General features: G+C 40.3%; 1 protein-coding gene across 1 annotated transcript; it reads left to right on the top strand.

The window, feature by feature from the left end:
- The first annotated feature begins 13,819 nt into the window (after window positions 1-13,819).
- On the top strand, window positions 13,820-15,515 carry LOC123076570 (B3 domain-containing protein Os03g0619600-like). Its single transcript, XM_044498745.1, has 4 exons — window positions 13,820-14,044; window positions 14,341-14,704; window positions 14,805-15,040; window positions 15,213-15,515. Exons 1-4 carry the CDS (start codon window positions 13,820-13,822, stop codon window positions 15,513-15,515), a joined length of 1,128 nt encoding a protein of 375 aa, XP_044354680.1.
- The last annotated feature ends 632 nt before the right edge of the window (window positions 15,516-16,147 follow it).

Here is a 16,147-nt window from a genome sequence, read left to right as displayed (position 1 = left end):
AACTAATCTTGTCTTGAATTGGGAGAAGTGCCACTTTATGGTTAATGAAGGTATTGTCTTGGGGCATAAAGTTTCTGAAAGAGGTATTGAAGTTGATAAAGCCAAGGTTGATGCTATTGAAAAGATGCCATGTCCCAAGGACATCAAAGGTATAAGAAGTTTCCTTGGTCACGCCGGTTTTTATAGGAGGTTCATTAAGGACTTCTCAAAAATTTCTCGGCCTCTGACTAATTTATTACAAAAAGATATACCATTTGTCTTTGATGATGATTGTGTAGAAGCATTTGAAATACTTAAGAAAGCATTGATCTCTGCACCTATTGTTCAGCCACCTGATTGGAATTTACCCTTTGAAATTATGTGTGATGCTAGTGATTATGCTGTAGGTGCTGTTCTAGGGCAAAGAGTTGATAAGAAATTAAATGTTATTCAATATGCTAGTAAAACTCTAGACAATGCTCAGAGAAATTATGCTACTACTGAAAAAGAATTCTTAGCAGTTGTATTTGCTTGTGATAAGTTCAGACCTTATATTGTTGATTCTAAAGTAACTATTCACACTGATCATGCTGCTATTAAATATCTTATGGAAAAGAAAGATGCTAAACCTAGACTTATTAGATGGGTTCTCTTGCTACAAGAATTTGATTTGCATATTATTGATAGAAAGGGAGCTGAGAACCCCGTTGCAGACAACTTGTCTAGGTTAGAAAATGTTCTTGATGACCCACTACCTATTGATGATAGCTTTCCTGATGAACAATTAAATGTCATAAATGCTTCTCGTACTGCTCCATGGTATGCTGATTATGCTAATTACATCGTTGCTAAATTTATACCACCTAGTTTCACATACCAGCAAAAGAAAAAGTTTTTCTATGATTTGAGACATTACTTTTGGGATGACCCACATCTTTATAAAGAAGGAGTAGATGGTGTTATTAGACGTTGTGTACCTGAGCATGAACAGGAACAGATCCTACGCAAGTGTCACTCCGAGGCTTATGGAGGACACCACGCTGGAGATAGAACTGCACATAAGGTATTGCAATCCGGTTTTTATTGGCCTACTCTCTTCAAGGATGCCCGTAAGTTTGTCTTATCTTGTGATGAATGTCAAAGAATTGGTAATATTAGTAGACGTCAAGAAATGCCTATGAATTATTCACTTGTTATTGAACCATTTGATGTTTGGGGCTTTGATTATATGGGACCTTTTCCTGCCTCTAATGGATACACACATATTTTAGTTGCTGTTGATTACGTTACTAAGTGGGTAGAAGCTATTCCAACTAGTAGTGCTGATCATAACACTTCTATTAAAATGCTTAAAGAAGTTATTTTTCCGAGGTTTGGAGTCCCTAGATATTTAATGACTGATGGTGGTTCACATTTTATTCATGGTGCTTTCCGAAAAATGCTTGCTAAATATGATGTTAATCATAGAATTGCATCTCCTTATCACCCACAGTCTAGTGGTCAAGTAGAATTGAGCAATAGAGAGCTCAAATTAATTTTGCAAAAGACTGTTAATAGATCTAGAAAGAATTGGTCCAAGAAACTTGATGATGCATTATGGGCCTATAGAACTGCATATAAAAATCCTATGGGTATGTCTCCGTATAAAATGGTTTATGGAAAAGCATGTCACTTACCTCTCGAACTAGAACATAAGGCTTATTGGGCTATTAAAGAGCTCAACTATGATTTCAAACTTGCCGGTGAGAAGAGGTTATTTGACATTAGCTCACTTGATGAATGGAGAACCCAAGCCTATGAGAATGCCAAGTTGTTTAAAGAAAAAGTTAAAAGATGGCATGACAAAAGGATACAAAAGCGTGAGTTTAATGTAGGTGATTATGTATTGCTATACAACTCTCGTTTAAGATTTTTTGCAGGAAAACTTCTCTCTAAATGGGAAGGCCCTTACGTTATCGAGGAGGTCTATCGTTCCGGTGCCATAAAAATCAACAACTTCGAAGGCACAAATCCGAAGGTGGTGAACGGTCAAAGAATCAAACATTATATCTCAGGTAATCCTATAAATGTTGAAACCAATGTTATTGAAACCGTAACCCCGGAGGAATACATAAGGGACACTTTCCGGAACGTTTCAGACTCCGAAAAGGAATAGGTATGTGGTACGGTAAGTAAACCGACTCCAAAACAGTTCTAAAGGCAATTTTTCTCCGTTTTGGAATATTTAGAAAAATAGAAAAATAAGAAGCTGTCCGGGAAGGACACGAGGGCTCCACGAGGGTGGAGGGCGCGCCCCCTGCCTCGTGGGCACCTCGTGTGCTCTCCGGACTCCGTTTTCTTGCACGATACGTATTTTGGTCGGTAAAAATTCATTATATAATCTCCCGAAGGTTTTGACCTCCGTATCACGCAAATATCTCCTGTCTTTGTTTCGAGCTGTCCTGCTGCAGATTAGAGCAACATGTCGTCCCAGGATTCGGAAGGAGAAAGCTATGTGGCTGATTACCTTGCAGATCCTAAGGTCTATGGGGATGTGGAGCATTGTGGTTGGACTACGGAAGAAGAAGAGGACTATGAGCCCAAGAGAAAGGAGGAGACGAGCTCAGATGAAGATGAAGTCCCATTACCTCAACCTGGGGACATGCATGTGGAGTTCAAAAAGTCAAGCCTCCCTGATAGAGCAAAGAAATTTAAGATCGAGTTTATCCCTTTTCGTCTCTTGCAGGAAAACAAGCAGGAATTATGCAAAAAGATATTAAGCCTGGAGCAGGAGATTGATGACTTGAGGGATCAAAATTCTGTCCTCAAGCGCAAATTAAGGAAGAAGACTACGCCATCAACTAAACCATCATCTTCTTCTTGAACAAAGGAGACATAATCACATGGGTATGGGCACTCCCCTTGGCAACTGCCAAGCTTGGGGGAGATGCCCCGGTATCGTATCACCACCACATCTCCTATCTTTACCGTTTTTCTTAGTTCGATCCTTTTAGTAGTATCTTGATCTAGTAGAATAAAGTTTTGGTATGATCTAGTTTTGAGTTTTGCTTTATGATCCCTCTATGTAATCGAGTCCGTGAGCTATATATAATAAAGATTAGTGTTGAGTCAAGGGCTTGATTATCTTGCTATGATCTTGAGTGAATAAAAGAAAAGAGAAAAGAATAAAAAGAAATAAAAGAGATCATATTGATCTTATGAAGAGTAATGACTTCACATAGAAAGAGTATGATGATTAAAAATTGTTGAGAGTTGACAAACATAGCTTTGGTCATCGTTGCAATTAATAGGAAGTAATAAAGAAAGAGAGGTTTCACATATAAATATACTATCTTGGACATCTTTTATGATTGGGAGCACTCATTAAAATATGACATGCTAAAGAGTTGATGTTGGACAAGGAAGACAACGTAATGGGTTATGTTTTCTTATATCTGAGATAAAGTATATTGTCATGGATCATCCAACATGTTGAGCTTGCCTTTCCCCCTCATGCTAGCCAAATTCTTTGCACCAAGTAGAGATACTACTTGTGCTTCCAAAAACCCTTAAACCAGTTTTGCCATGAGAGTCCACCATACCTACCTATGGATTGAGTAAGATCCTTCAAGTAAGTTGTCATCGGTGCAAGCAATAAAAATTGCTCTCTAAATATGTATGATTGATTGGTGTGGAGGAAATAAGCTTTATACGATCTTGTGATGTGGAAGAAATAAAAGCGACGGACTGCATAATAAAGGTTCATATCACAAGTGGCAATATAAAGTGACGTTCTTTCGCATTAAGATTTTGTGCATCCAACCCTGAAAGCGCATGGCAACCTCTGCTTCCCTCTGCGAAGGGCCTATCTTTTATTATTATCTTCTATCTTATGCAAGAGTCATGGTGATCTTCACCTTTCCTTTTTACATTTTATCCTTTGGCAAGCACAGGATGTTGGAAAGATCCTGATAGATATATCTAATTGGATGTAAGTTAGCATGAACTATTATTGTTGACATTACCCTTGAGGTAAAAGGTTGGGAGGCGAAACTATAAGCCCCTATCTTTCTCTGTGTCCGATTAAAACTCCGTAACCACAAGTATTGTGTGAGTGTTAGCAATTATGAAAGACTAAATGATAGTTGAGTATGTGGACTTGCTAGAAAGCTCTGACATAGACTCTTTCTGATGTTATGATAAATTGCAATTGCCTCAATGACTGAGATTATAGTTTGTTAGTTCTCAATAAAGTTTCTGATTCATACTTTGCATTGTGAATAGATTATTACTTGAGCATAAGAAATCATATGACAATATCCATATATGTTGCTGTTATGAGAATAATCATGATGCCCTCATGTCCGTATTTTATTTTATCGACACCTCTACCTCTAAACATGTGGACATATTTATCGTTATCGGCTTCCGCTTGAGGACAAGCGAGGTCTAAGCTTGGGGGAGTTGATACGTCCATTTTGCATCATGCTTTTATATCGATATTTATTGCATTATGGGCTGTTATTACACATTATGTCACAATACTTATGCCTATTCTCTCTTATTTTACAAGGTTTACATAAGGAGGGAGAATGCCGGCAGCTGGAATTCTGGGCTGGAAAAGGAGCAAATATTAGAGACCTATTCTGCACAACTCCAAAAGTCCTGAAACTCCACGAAAGTTATTTTTGGAAATAATAAAAAATACTGAGCGGAAGAAATACGTCAGGGGGGCCTCCACCTGTCCACGAGGGTGGGGGCGCGCCCTACCCCCTGGGCGCGCCCCCTGCCTCGTGGGCCCCCTGTTGGCCCTCCGGTGCCCATCTTCTGCTATATGAAGTCTTTCGTCCGAAGAAAAATCATAAGCAAGCTTTCGGGACGAGACTCCGCCGCCACGAGGCGGAACCTTGGCGGAACCAATCTAGGGCTCCGGCAGAGCTGTTCTGCCGGGGACACTTCCCTCCGGGAGGGGGAAATCATCGCCATCGTCATCACCAACGCTCCTCTCATCGGGAGAGGGCAATCTCCATCAACATCTTCACCAGCACCATCTCCTCTCAAACCCTAGTTCATCTCTTGTATCCAATTCTTGTCTCTAAGTCTGGGATTGGTACCTGTAGGTTGCTAGTAGTGTTGATTACTCCTTGTAGTTGATGCTAGTTGGTTTATTTGGTGGAAGATCATATGTTCAGATCCTTTATGCATATTAATACTCCTCTGATTATGAACATGAATATGCTTTGTGAGTAGTTACGTTTGTTCCTGAGGACATGGGAGAAGTCTTGCTATTAGTAGTCATGTGAATTTGGTATTCGTTCGATATTTTGATGAGATGTATGTTGTCTATCCTCTAGTGGTGTTATGTGAACGTCGACTACATAACACTTCACCATTATTTGGGCCTAGAGGAAGGCATTGGGAAGTAATAAGTAGATGATGGGTTGCTAGAGTGACAGAAGCTTAAACCCTAGTTTATGCGTTGCTTCGTAAGGGGCTGATTTGGATCCATATGTTTCATGCTATGGTTAGGTTTACCTTAATACTTTTGTTGTAGTTGCGGATGCTTGCAATAGAGGTTAATCATAAGTGGGATGCTTGTCCAAGTAAGGGCAGCACCCAAGCACCGGTCCACCCACATATCAAATTATCAAAGTACCGAACGCGAATCATATGAACGTGATGAAAACTAGCTTGACGATAATTCTCATGTGTCCTCGGGAGCGCTTTTCTCTATATAAGAGTTTGTCCAGGCTTGTCCTTTGCTACAAAAAGGATTGGGCCACCTTGATGCACTTTATTTACTTTTGTTACTTGTTGCTCGTTACCAATTATCCTATCACAAAACTATCTGTTACCTATAATTTCAGTGCTTGCAGAGAATACCTTGCTGAAAACCGCTTATCATTTCCTTCTGCTCCTCGTTGGGTTCGACACTCTTACTTATCGAAAGGACTACGATAGATCCCCTTTACTTGTGGGTCATCATAGATCTGAATATTCTTGCCACAATAAAGAAGATTACATTGATAAATATGTTAGGTAGCATTCCACATCAAAATTTTTGTTTTTATAATTTACCTACTCAAGGACGAGCAGGAATTAAGCTTGAGGATGCTGATACGTCTTCAACGTATCTATAATTTTTTATTGTTCCATGCTATTATATTATCCATCTAGGATGTTTTATATGCAATTATATGTTATTTTATATGATTTTTGGGACTAACCTATTAACCTAGAGCCCAGTGCCAGTTTTTGTTTTTTCCTTGTTTTTGAGTATCGCAGAAAAGGAAAACCAAACGGAGTCCAATTGACCTGAAACTTCACAGAACTTATTTTTGGGCCAGAAGAAGGCCATGGAGTAAAAGAGTTGGGCCAGAAGATTCCCGAGCTACCCATGAGGGTGGGGGGCGCGCCTCCCTACCTCATGGACAGCCTGGAGACCCCCCCTAACTTGTTCTCGACGCCAAAACCTCTTATATATACAAAAACTTCTAGAAAGAAACCTAGATCGGGAGTTCCGCCGCTGCAAGCCTCTGTAGCCACCAAAAACAAATCGGGACCCTGTTCCGGCACCCTGCCGGAGGGGGGATCCCTCTTCGGTGGCCATCTTCATCATCCCGACGCTCTCCATGACGAGGAGGGAGTAGTTCACCCTCGGGGCTGAGGGTATGTACCAGTAGCTATGTGTTTGATCTCTCTCTCTCGTGTTCTTGATTTGGCACGATCTTGATGTATCGCGAGCTTTGCTATTATAGTTGGATCTTATGATGTTTCTTCCCCGCTACTCTCTTGTAATGGATTGAGTTTTTCCTTCGAAGTTATCTTATCGGATTGAGTCTCTAAGGATTTGAGAACACTTGTTGTATGTCTTGCATGTGCTTATCTGTGGTGACATTGGGATATTCACGTGATCCACTTGATGTATATTTTGGTGATCAACTTGCGGGTTCCATAACATTGTGAACTTATGCATAGGGATTGGCACACGTTTTCATCTTGACTCTCCGGTAGAAACTTTGGGGCACTCTTTGAAGTTATTTGTGTTGGTTGAATAGATGAATCTGAGATTGTGTGATGCATATCGTATAATCATACCCACGGATACTTGAGGTGACATTGGAGTATCTAGGTGACATTAGGGTTTTGGTTGATTTGTGCCTTAAGGTGTTATTCTAGTACGAACTCTATGATAGATCGAACGGAAGGAATAGTTTCATGCTATTTTACTACGGACTCTTGAATAGATTGATCAAAAAGAATAACTTTGAGGTGGTTTCGTACACTACAATAATCTGTTCGTTTGTTCTCCGCTATTAGTGACTTTGGAGTGACTCTTTGTTGCGTGTTGAGGGATAGTTATATGATCCAATTATGTTATTATTGTTGAGAGAACTTGCACTAGTGAAAGTATGAACCCTAGGCCTTGTTTCCTAGCATTGCAATACCGTTTGTGCTCACTTTTATCATTAGCTACCTTGCTGTTTTTATATTTTCAGATTACAAAAACCTATATCTACCATCCATATTGCACTTGTATCACCATCTCTTCGCCGAACTAGGGCACCTATACAATTTACCATTGTATTGGGTGTGTTGGGGACACAAGAGACTCTTTGTTATTTGGTTGCAGGGTTGTTTGAGAGAGACCATCTTCATCCTACGCCTCCCACGGATTGATAAACCTTAGGTCATCCACTTGAGGGAAATTTGCTACTGTCCTACAAACCTCTGCACTTGGAGGCCCAACAACGTCTACAAGAAGAAGGTTGCGAAGTAGACATCACACACCAAGTGGCAGATGATGGTTGTCGTTGACCTCATTTAGAAATAAGTGGCAGATATGAACATTTGGAAGCTCATGATGGATGTCCTATTGTGATGTTAGTGTATTAAGTGGAACAAATGTGAAGCCTTGTCATTTGCTCTTATATTGGATTAAGCCTAGTTCAGTTGATGTTGTAGATTATATACTTTTGTCAGTTTGCTCTTTGTAAATCATGTGTACAAATTCGGGCACAGTAAATTCATGGGAACAAAAATCTATATCAGTGGTGAGCGATATATCCTACCCATCACAACTACATTACGTTGCACTAGCGGGCGGCGAGGCATGCCCACCACTGCAGAGATTCTACCAGCGGCGGGCGAGCGCCCGCCATTGATGCCATTATAGCATTGGCGGGCGCCCCCTGAGAGCCTTGCCCACCACTATTGGGCTTTTCCCACCCGCCACTGCTAGGCATTCCTACAGTAGTGCTTGTGAACTTGATGAATGAATCTATTTTTTATATGTAGTCAACATCCGTTTATAAACATGATGATTGAATCCGGCGGCATAGACGATATTACGTTGACGAATAATGCATACAATGGGGTTGATGATGAAGTCGTTGAGGTTGCCCCTACAACAAAGAAGAAAGGTTCAAGGTCAGGCAACTATTTGTCAGAGGAGACAAGGCATTGGTGATGGCATTGGAAAGTGCGTGCATCGATCCTATTACAGGAATCATTCAAAACACGAAGACTTATTGGAAACATATTGCCAAGCACTATCATTGCAATGTGACAGTATCATCTGAACACACAATCAGTTCACTCAATCATCGGTGGAGAGCAATTCAAGAGTGTTGCAGCTTGTGAGCATGTTGTGTTGCCCAAGTTGATCGTGCCAAGCCTACTGGAATGACATAGGACATGCTAGTGAGTATCTAATTTTAGTATGAACTTTGTGGTCCAAATTTTTATTTATGCAATCTTTGCACCTATATTTTCAGTTTTTTGCTTTGCAACTTGACCACACACAAGAAATGTACAAAGACAGGGAACCAAAGGGAGATTGTTTGACATGATCCATTTTTGGGCATTGCCGAAAACAATGAGAAGTGGAAAGAAAGGAACAATGAGAATACGGCCGAAGAGGATGCCGATGAAGATGAAGTGCAAGTGGAGGTCGATATGTTGGCAACCAAAAGAAAATCAAGAAGAGGCCACCAGGCAGAAGAGGTGAGAAGGACAAGAGAAATAATGCAGGAGATGGAGCCGTGTTCAAGACGGCGATCGAAGACATAATAGGAATGAACATAGAATTGGAGGCAAACAAGAAACAAGTGAAGGAAACAATGTGGATGGAGCTCAATGCTATAGACGATAGCAAGGTGGCCATTGAGGATATCCCTACTACAATTACGTCCAAAAACACTATAGCTACAACCTCTCAAGTAACAGAAAGACAAGGAGCAACACGAGAGCTCGCGCACGTCAACTAAAATAGCAGGTACTTCCATTCCTAGAAACTTCCTTTGTTACCCAGGAGAATAGGATGTTGCGTAAATCAAATATGTTTTTGTTACTAAGGAATGAAGGACGTAAAAGGAATGAGAGGGACAAGAATGAAAGCATGAGCAAGCATGGAGATGCAACAATATGGTGTTCTGAGTGGAGATTTCAGGACTTTGAGGCAACTATAATGACACGTGAAGGCGTGGATGAAATATAAGAGATAACACTTTATAATGTCGTCCATAACCTTCTATAGGTGGTACGCCACCTCACCTTTTTGTCAATCCCATGTAAATTCATAGTATAAGACAATAGGTTATTTTTAGAGTCTGTATTAGTGGAGCAAACCGACTTAGGGTGGATGCCCCCCCCCCCCCCACACACACACATTGACGGTCAAGTTTCCCCTCTGTCCTCCATAGAAACCACCCCTAGGGCATCGTTTAGAATCGGATTTTGTTTAGTTAAACGACTGCCGATGAACTGCTTTCGGAGCCACATCAATCCTCCATATGTATTCACAATACTCAGATTGGCTATTCTTGTATCATGCTTTTTCTCGATTGTACCTAGGAATTAGACCTTCCTGTTAAGGTTTGACTACGTTTCCAATATCATCGGTAGCATCCAAGAAATTGGTCTAGCGATTGCTAAGGTACACCATCTAATGGCAGTGTAGTTGGTCGTTGAAGATTATTTCCTCCCAAATCAAAGAAGTGCCTCTCATAGAAAGATGCACAAACCCTAGTGCATATGCAAGTATACACTAATATAGTTTCATTTCCTTTTCTTGAACACCAAGTTAAGGTATTGCCTATAGTGCCTATAGACCGTATCGATCTAGAATGCCACAAACTTTGTCTACATGCAAAATTCTATGTTACATTCTTCGTGTCAAATTTGGGAATTTTTAGGAATCTTTTTCTATTTTTAATGCATTAAATAAATTTCTAGCCATTTACTGGATAAACTCCAAATTTAACTACAAATTTCTAGCCATTAAAAATGGCCTCTAAATATACAGAAATCATTTTGAAATACTTATGTAACTCTTTAGCTCATATCCAATATGTGAAAATGGCTGTTTTGTTCAGAAAACTCAAACTATTAAGTGCATCTTTGGTTTTAATGTTGTATAAAATCTTAATGTGCTTAAAAGGTATGTTATTTCCATGGGGTCATAATATGACCTCACGCAGCTGTTTTAAAAGTTTGATATGTTGCTTAACAAGTATAATTACAATGATTTTTAATTGAAGCAGAAGCATCTTAGAGTGTGTTTGGTTCACACAATGGATTTGAGTGGTTGTGGGTATTCCCAAGCACATAGCTAGGGATAGCCACTTTTTCTATTTGGTTGAGTGAGATGCGAAGTGATTAGGGATAGCAATTTTGTTTCTTTGGTTGAGGGATATGGAGTTGCATGGCCCTTTTCGGTGACCTCGTGACTTGCAAAAACACAGAGCAATCAAATATGAATAGGAAAAGTAGCATGGTAATTTAACACCGAGCCTAGGCTCATCTTCTCTATGAACAGTAAATTAAGATAAAATAGAAAAAAAGAAAAAAATGAAATTCTTTGACATTGAGATGCTCAAATTCCCTAGGTGTGTACAAAATTTCGTGGTTAAATGACTTATGAGTAGCTCTTAGCCAAAAAAACAAATTGAGTCTAAACAATGCTCTTTTTGAAAGTTCCTTTGACAAAAAAATTGTTTTCTTTGCCGAGATCTCCTTGAATTTCATTTCACCATGAAATTTTGCACACACTTAGTGAACTCGAGCATCTTTGATGCCAAAAAGTTAGATTTTTTTTTTGAATTTGTTCACCATTTTTTATTTGCATTTACTATTCATGCCTAGGTAGATGCACCTAGGCACCAAATCAGCACTTCCACATTAACAAATTTAAAAGGTAAACCTAACTTAAAAACATATTTATTTAAAATAAACCATTTGCCCATTAAAAATGAGCTAAAATTTTCCAGCTAAAAAGTACACATCAAACTCTTTAGCTCATATCAGAAAATATGTGAAAATGCAAATATTTCATTTGGAAAATTCAAACTCTTGCCTGCATATCATTATTTTTTTAATCTTTTATAAAGTATAAACCTGCTCTAAGGAATATTAAATGTTGCATGGGGTCATAATATGACCTCATCCAGCTATGTTTAAAATTTCATATATTTGAAATAAGTATACGTATTCATTGCTTTTGACTGAAGCATCTCGCATGCAGTAGCGGAGGCAGGATTGCTGAAATCTTAATGTTGAAGGGGGGAGGGGCACTATAGGAAAAATTCAATAAAATAGTGTGCACATGCTTTTAACAGGAAAAATCGGACTCTTAGGGTGGGCTTCGGCCCTGGCTGCCACCCCCACCTCTGCCCCCTCCTCCCATGAAATATCTTTATTTTGGTTATGGCCGATTTTTGTAGTCATTATTTGAATATTTATCATCGTTTTGACGTACCAATGCTTATTTGGCAACTCTAGTTCATTCTTCTAGAGAATGTTGGCAAACTCGCACGCAAACAAAACTCAGCAATCAAGGTCATGAACGGCCAGGACATGGATGACCGCAACATCATCGTTAACGAGGCCCAGTCCCACCACTCTCGGCTATGGTGGTGGAGGCTAGGGCCAGAGCCGTGAGAGCGGTGGCAGGGCTATGGTGGCTCTGGCGGCAATTGGAGCAAATGAGGGGTGGGGCCTCTCGTGGCCAATTATCCTTTGTATCTACTACCTCCATCCGGGTTTAAAGGGCCCCTGAGCTGAAACGGCAGAACCAAGGAACCTCGCATGAAGAAAGCAGTCTGTTATAGCCAGTGTAGTTATCAGGGATAATTTAATGCTTTTTCTTGTGCCCACAGGGATTCAGACTTCCCATTAGACTAGCAACATGCATATGTTACTAGTCTATGTTACTACCTCTATAGTGAGGAGTGACATATGTTTGGTGTTATGCAACACTTCATTTATTAGGGTTGTAGACACATCTTGTCTTGATATGTTTGATGTTACCCATAAGCTATGTTACTCAATCATCTCTCTCCTTGTTAAATCATTGCTACATAAGCAAATTTGCTGAGTTGAACCCTATGTTACTGCCGAAGTTACTCCCACTATGAACAGTCATGCACCAGCGTATTGTGGTCTGGCTACATGGGCCATGCATGACCAATTAAAGGGTGAAGAAAGTCGCATGCATTACCCACGTCTAGCGGCCTTGAAATTACAGACGCGGTATGGAAGCTTAGAGGACTTTTAAACCCAACCCGGACGGAGGCAGTTCCGTGTTATCGTTTGTTCCCGAGCAAATGTTTTTGTATATATTTTCTATCCAGCATATCATGAACAATTAATCAGTTGGACTCTGGATTATATTTCTAACTGCTGGTAATGTCTTAGTTGTGTTAACCCTATTAGGATCATGAGAATGTCGTCGCTATCCCATCTATTATTAGCACTTTGTTCCACTGGTTTTCATTAGCTTGCTTAACAGTGTGTAAACTTCCGGAATTGGTACTTACAATGCTGCTTCTGGTTAGAAAAGGTCGTAACTAGAATTCAGATGACCTGATCAAATCGCACCATTTTCTTCTTGCTGTGCACGCCCATTTTGGTTTATTCAGTTGGCATGCCACTAATGAAAAATGTCAAAGCTGTGTAAGATGAATGAATTTTGAAATTTCTTAAATTATGGATTTGGAGGTAGACACATCTTATGAAATGAGTTACAATAAATAAATAAACCGCCCGCGTTGATTAATGGAGAGAGCAGAAGTTTAATCTCCTTCTCGAAAGAAAAAAAAACGAAATAGTATATGGCATGAAGACGAAGTTTTCAGGGTCAAGCTATGATGTAAAAGTAGCATTATATAGTAGTACAAAATAGACTAGAAATATTCAAATTTTCCATGCGTGAACAAGCATCCCCTCGTTGAGTGTGGTACAAGGACTGTTGGGAGTTGGTACTTCCACTTGGGTCCTCAGACGGTCAAACTACTAGTAGTGCCTTGGGAATATGAGAAGTCTAAAAATGCAACGCAGGCTTAAATGACAGCTCCCTTCATAACTTTATGTCTGTGTGTGCCCTTCCAGTCCCTAGACGCTCTCTCTTCTCCATAAGTAAGACCACCGGACCAGCATTCCCTTCTACTAGTACCTCCGGTGAGCTCCTTCTGGCAAGCTGTTCTATCCTGTTTGCAGTTTATGCATGTCTTCTCTTCTTCCACACCTGCATGGAGCAGCAGTATTTGATTTTTAGTTTTATTGTCGTTTTGCTTTCTTTTTATTTCTACATAATTTCACAAACCGGTAGGATATACAAAGCAGTCATGTTGTGCTACCTACCATGCTAGGAATTCCATAAAACTGAATGTTCTGTGGTTGTTAACCATTATGTTTTTTTTTTCATTTTGAAGAGATATCAGTCATCTGATTTAGATCTGAATTTTATCCCCTAGTAACATAACAAATAATGGAGGCCAGTGATCAATAGATCCAGTATGGAAGTTATTGCCCCTATGACAGATTGGCATTTTTTGCAAACATTCTCGTGTACATGGTAACCATGGTTCGACAGACTGTTCATCTGTGTTCGTCTTGTACAGCAGGGAGCAGAGGAGACAAGGTGGAAGCGCCAGGCGACGCAGGTCACTCTGGCGAGCTGGTAACTCACTTCTCTAAAGTCCCCATGTCTCGCATGTTTTGCACTATCCAATTCCTGCTGCTGCCCAAAATCCCTATGCTTGTTGTACTGATGAAGAAGAGTAATGTGAGACATCATGGTGATCTGGTACGATAGTTTTACCGTACACGTTTTGTATGAACTGCTCTCCTCTGTCTGTAGCTACTTGCAGTTTCTTGGTATGATACTATCTTGGAAAGTCAGTGTTTCAGGTTCTAACTTACGTGGACAAAATGCATATACGTTACTAAATCTACGTTATTATTTCCGTATCAGTTGAATCCATGTATGTTAGAGCAATTTAGCCTTTGTCATAGTCTTAACATCATAATTATTTAATACTCGGCTATAATATAAAACAGCACAACAGTATCACTAATACTTTATATCTATTTTTCCATTAGGTAATACGTAAGGATTATGCACACAACTACTTGCCATGCAAAGCTACAAATATCATACTCCAGGTGCCTAGGAAGAACAAGGTTTGGGAGTGCAAGTTCCATATCAGGCCATCTGGCTCGACTGATGCTGGTCGGCGCAACCTTTCTTTGGGCGACTTTGTTGGTGACAATCTCATTAGGGAGGGAGATATCTGCCTCTTTGAACCAATGACAAATGCTAAGCAGAAAAGATTCACAATGACAGTCCACATCCTTGGCAAATTGAGTAGTGGTCATTCCACTGGAAGAACAACTGACATTGGCTCTAATCGTGGAAGGAGAAGCACCAAGATGGGCGGTGTTAAGACCAAACCACCTATCAATGGTATGTCAACGCACCACTAAGATGTTGCCACTTCTAGGATGCATGTGTCACACTTCAGTGCATGTTATAATATGTTTGATTCATGTGAAAATTTGTACAGGTGAGGAGTACTCTTCACAACATGAAGAGTGTGGTGTATCTGATAATTCTGAAGAATGTTCTGAGCCTCCCTTCATGTTGCCTCACAGATCTTGTCTAACACCAGCACAGGAGAACAAAGTACTGGAGAAAATTAAAGACATTGAATCAGACTCAGAATTGCCCTTTTATGTTGCTATCATGGGCAAGATCAATGTATGTCGGGGTAGCAGCCATTACATTAACCCTCCCATCCTGGTAAGTTCAGGGACACCATTTTGTGTCACAGCCTGTCAGTTCCTCGAGTCCATCCATCAGCATCATTTGATAAGATAAATAGGAATAAAAAATCCCCAAGTATTGCATCAGTTCTTCGAAGTATTGCATCTGTGCCATTCTAATATTTTCCCCTTGTTATGTATGTAAACAGAACTTTGGGTTTCGGTATGCGGCTAGGTATCTTGGTGAGAAGTTTGCTGCTGGCCATGGTGGCAAGTGTAATGCAATCAACTTAGTACTTCAGCGGGAGGGGAAGAGCAGACCATGGCCTATCAAGCTGCGATATACACATGTCATGCGAGCCTCGAGCCAGCAGATGAGGGTTATCAAAGGATGGCCGTCTTTCGCCCGCGACAACCGCCTGCGGGAGGGGGACATCTGCCTCTTCAAGCTGATGGAGAACAAGCAGGAGTTGACGATGATGGTCTACATCATTCGCCGTGAGAAATGTTAGCCTGAAAGCATGTCTTGCGTGCTTGCTGCTATGATTATTTTGAAGTTTTTTTGAACTTTGGGAGTGGAAAACTGTATGTGGTAGTGTGTCTTGTCTTATCTGCAAAAGAGGGAGCCGTACATCAAGAAACTTTTATGTTCTTCATTAGACCATTATATTGTTGGTTTCTTAGTTCTGTGAGAACTTTGTTAATTTGGGAGTAATTTTGATGGCTCAAGTTTGAACAACCTGTCATGTGTTGCTAATTGCTGATGTTTGAAGGCACTGTTTTTGAATGTGGTTTCTCTCCAGCAGCATACGAGATACTGTGGTGGGGTGAAATGGGAAATGAGTGCGGTGAAAGAATTGAGACGTGATCGTGCAGGCGAAAAAAAGTTACTTTTTTTAGAAACTCGAAAGAAGTTACTTAGCAAAACCCTTGGGGGGCTTCTATCTTTTGGGTGGGTGAGGGTTAAGACTTAAGACCCAAAGCCCATCATCTTGACAGCACTTGTACGTAGAAGTCTCGGAATCAAGAGCAACTAATTTACGAGTGCTCGTTTGGGAGCCTCCCCAAGAGTCACTTGGCGGGCTCGCTCTCAGACGCTGTCATGTGTCGCGCTCTGGGCGCTTCCTTTGAAAATTTTTTTTGC

This window comes from Triticum aestivum, chromosome 3D (genome assembly GCF_018294505.1).
Source record: "Triticum aestivum cultivar Chinese Spring chromosome 3D, IWGSC CS RefSeq v2.1, whole genome shotgun sequence".
Lineage (NCBI taxonomy): Eukaryota > Viridiplantae > Streptophyta > Magnoliopsida > Poales > Poaceae > Triticum > Triticum aestivum.
This window is presented reverse-complemented; position numbering and strand designations above follow the sequence as displayed.